This window comes from Puccinia triticina, chromosome 8A (genome assembly GCF_026914185.1).
Source record: "Puccinia triticina chromosome 8A, complete sequence".
NCBI classification, from domain to species: Eukaryota; Fungi; Basidiomycota; class Pucciniomycetes; order Pucciniales; family Pucciniaceae; genus Puccinia; species Puccinia triticina.
In genome coordinates this window covers 5,467,492-5,469,647 of record NC_070565.1, presented here as the reverse complement: position 1 = coordinate 5,469,647, position 2,156 = coordinate 5,467,492, and the positions used below count along the sequence as shown (strand labels likewise).

Genomic DNA, 2,156 nt, shown 5'->3' with positions numbered 1-2,156 from the left:
GGTCTTGGACTTTTTCTGCTTCTGGGGTTCGGCCGTCAGGGTTTCAGCAATTTCTTGTTGCACCAAGGGTTTGTCTAAGTCGGGGTTGTCCTCTGCGTTTGCCTGGGCTAATTGTTTCACCTGGTCGGAGGCTTCTTTCATGCCGTCAATCATTGTAGAGGTGCGAAAAAGCGAAAAAAATCTCCCTTTATGGCGGCCTGATGTTGATAGCTCGGTGTTGAGTCCGGTGGGAGTCAATCGGCAGAATTGCTTGAGTCTCGGCCCGGGACTCTCCGCCGGCTTCCCTTCCCTCTCGTGGTCAAGGTTGCTGCGGCTGCGCGTCGTGTGCTGTCTAGGCACCGCGCCGCCTCAGGACGGTGCGGTACCAGTGACAGCTTCAGGTGCATTGGGCGCGCCGCTCCATGGACTACGCCCCCATCCGCTGCGCTCCTGAAAACTTCCAAGAATTGTTTCGGGCGGTGAGGCCTTGGCTCTCCCGACAGCTCAGATCAATTTGGACGATCGTCCAAATTGATCCAAGGGGGCTCAACAACACTCGCTCCATGTAAAGCTTGGGGTTGGGTTGAATATTGCTTGCTTGAGATACCGCGATGGACATCTCAATGGACCGTTCATTCTGCTTGGAGCAGGAGATTTAAATCACATGACATTATGAAAGGGATTGATGAGAAATATGTCCCCCAAATTCATTCCACATAGATGGCAGAAACGTATGTGGGTAAATCCTAAGGAAACAAGCATATCATCTCGGGGGAGCCATGTTTAGACTTGCACATCTGGTGATTGGCTAAGATATACTCAATGTAGATCAGACACAGGGAAAGCGACGCAAGAAACACTCCACTGGATACTACTGGGAAGCTGATGATTCAGCCTGAATTCCACCGACCAAGAATGATGCACATGCAGCAGTTGACTTTGAAATTTTGTCCTTGGGGGAATCTGGAATTATCAAGGGCGTTTCAATGTGTCGACGTTCTTCAATAGCATCCTTGAGCAAAATATAAACCTGCACAAAAGTATGGAGTTCAAAGTAAGTGTAACAACACACGTTGCTAAGGTAATGGACTACATACTTGGGGGCTCATTCCACCTCTGGAAACGCGATCCAAGAAGTCAACAGGCATTGGATCTCCGGGGGATACTTTCATTTGGTCTGTAATGGTCTGGCAAATTATCAATCTGATTAGGAAATGGGTCTGGATTACGCAAATGATCAATGGGGAGCAGCGACTTACCTTCCACACTTTACAGAGATGAGTGTATTGAGCCTTCATCTTGATGATTTGAACGTACCCATTGAGTCCCGGGTATGCTCGCAAGACATCCTGGAAGTTGGCAAAGTAGGTTGCCTTGACGAGGAATGTGGATGATTTTTCTACTAGCTCCTTGTGTTGTGAAAACCATGCGCCAAAGAACTTGATCAGTTCAACGCACAAGCGCTCGGTCCACCAGATGGTACGGCGGCGGAACGTAGGAGGCCCATCCGAGCTGTACGGGGGATTTATTGCAAGCACAGTTCTGTTGTAATGTATGGTGGCTAAACTGCCCTGACCTTCTCCTGGAAGGGTTCGTTGATCAGGCCAGGTATTCTGACATATGGGAGAGGTAACAAAGCGTTAGTCTGGTAACCAAAGCACTGTTCCCCAGCAACTTACATTAAAATGTGGCGGTGAGCCCACTGCGGGTAGAATCTCTAATACCCAATTGGTATCAGAAGCCTCTTCCCCAAGATTCAAGTCCATGTTGTGTAGAGGATGTTGGCTTTTTTTGGTGTTGTCGGCAATCTACCTTGTTTCGATCCTTCTGTGGATACACTGAATTCAACCTGATCCCCTGGAAGGACCGGTTGGGCCGGTCCCAGGTGAAGCGAGGGGCTCAGCTTCTACATAGAAATATCTTGTAAACCAAACCATATGCAGACCACCCCGAACTGTGAAACCTGAAGGGCTGGCGCCTAATTACCGGTACAACCTTGGAACAAACATCCACCAAAGTTAAATTGACGCGGTTCCAACAACATCAATAAGGCCACAACAACCCATTGCGTGAGTATGTACCTCTACACCCTCCACCTAGTTGAAAATAATGCTGAATGATTGCATCTTAGGCAATACGGGTATGCAGATGCCAGGAATCTGGGTGCGGAAAAAAAG

At 48.7% G+C, this 2,156-nt stretch overlaps 1 protein-coding gene across 1 annotated transcript; it reads right to left on the bottom strand.

Moving 5' to 3' along the window:
- Positions 1-850: 850 nt before the first annotated feature.
- On the bottom strand, positions 851-1,745 carry PtA15_8A582 (uncharacterized protein; the record flags this gene model as incomplete). The annotated part of the gene is made up of 4 exons (XM_053172026.1): positions 851-1,009; positions 1,077-1,166; positions 1,239-1,592; positions 1,659-1,745. The coding sequence occupies 4 exons, from the start codon at positions 1,743-1,745 to the stop codon at positions 851-853; spliced, it is 690 nt and encodes a 229-aa protein (XP_053023231.1).
- Between the last annotated feature and the right edge of the window lie 411 nt (positions 1,746-2,156).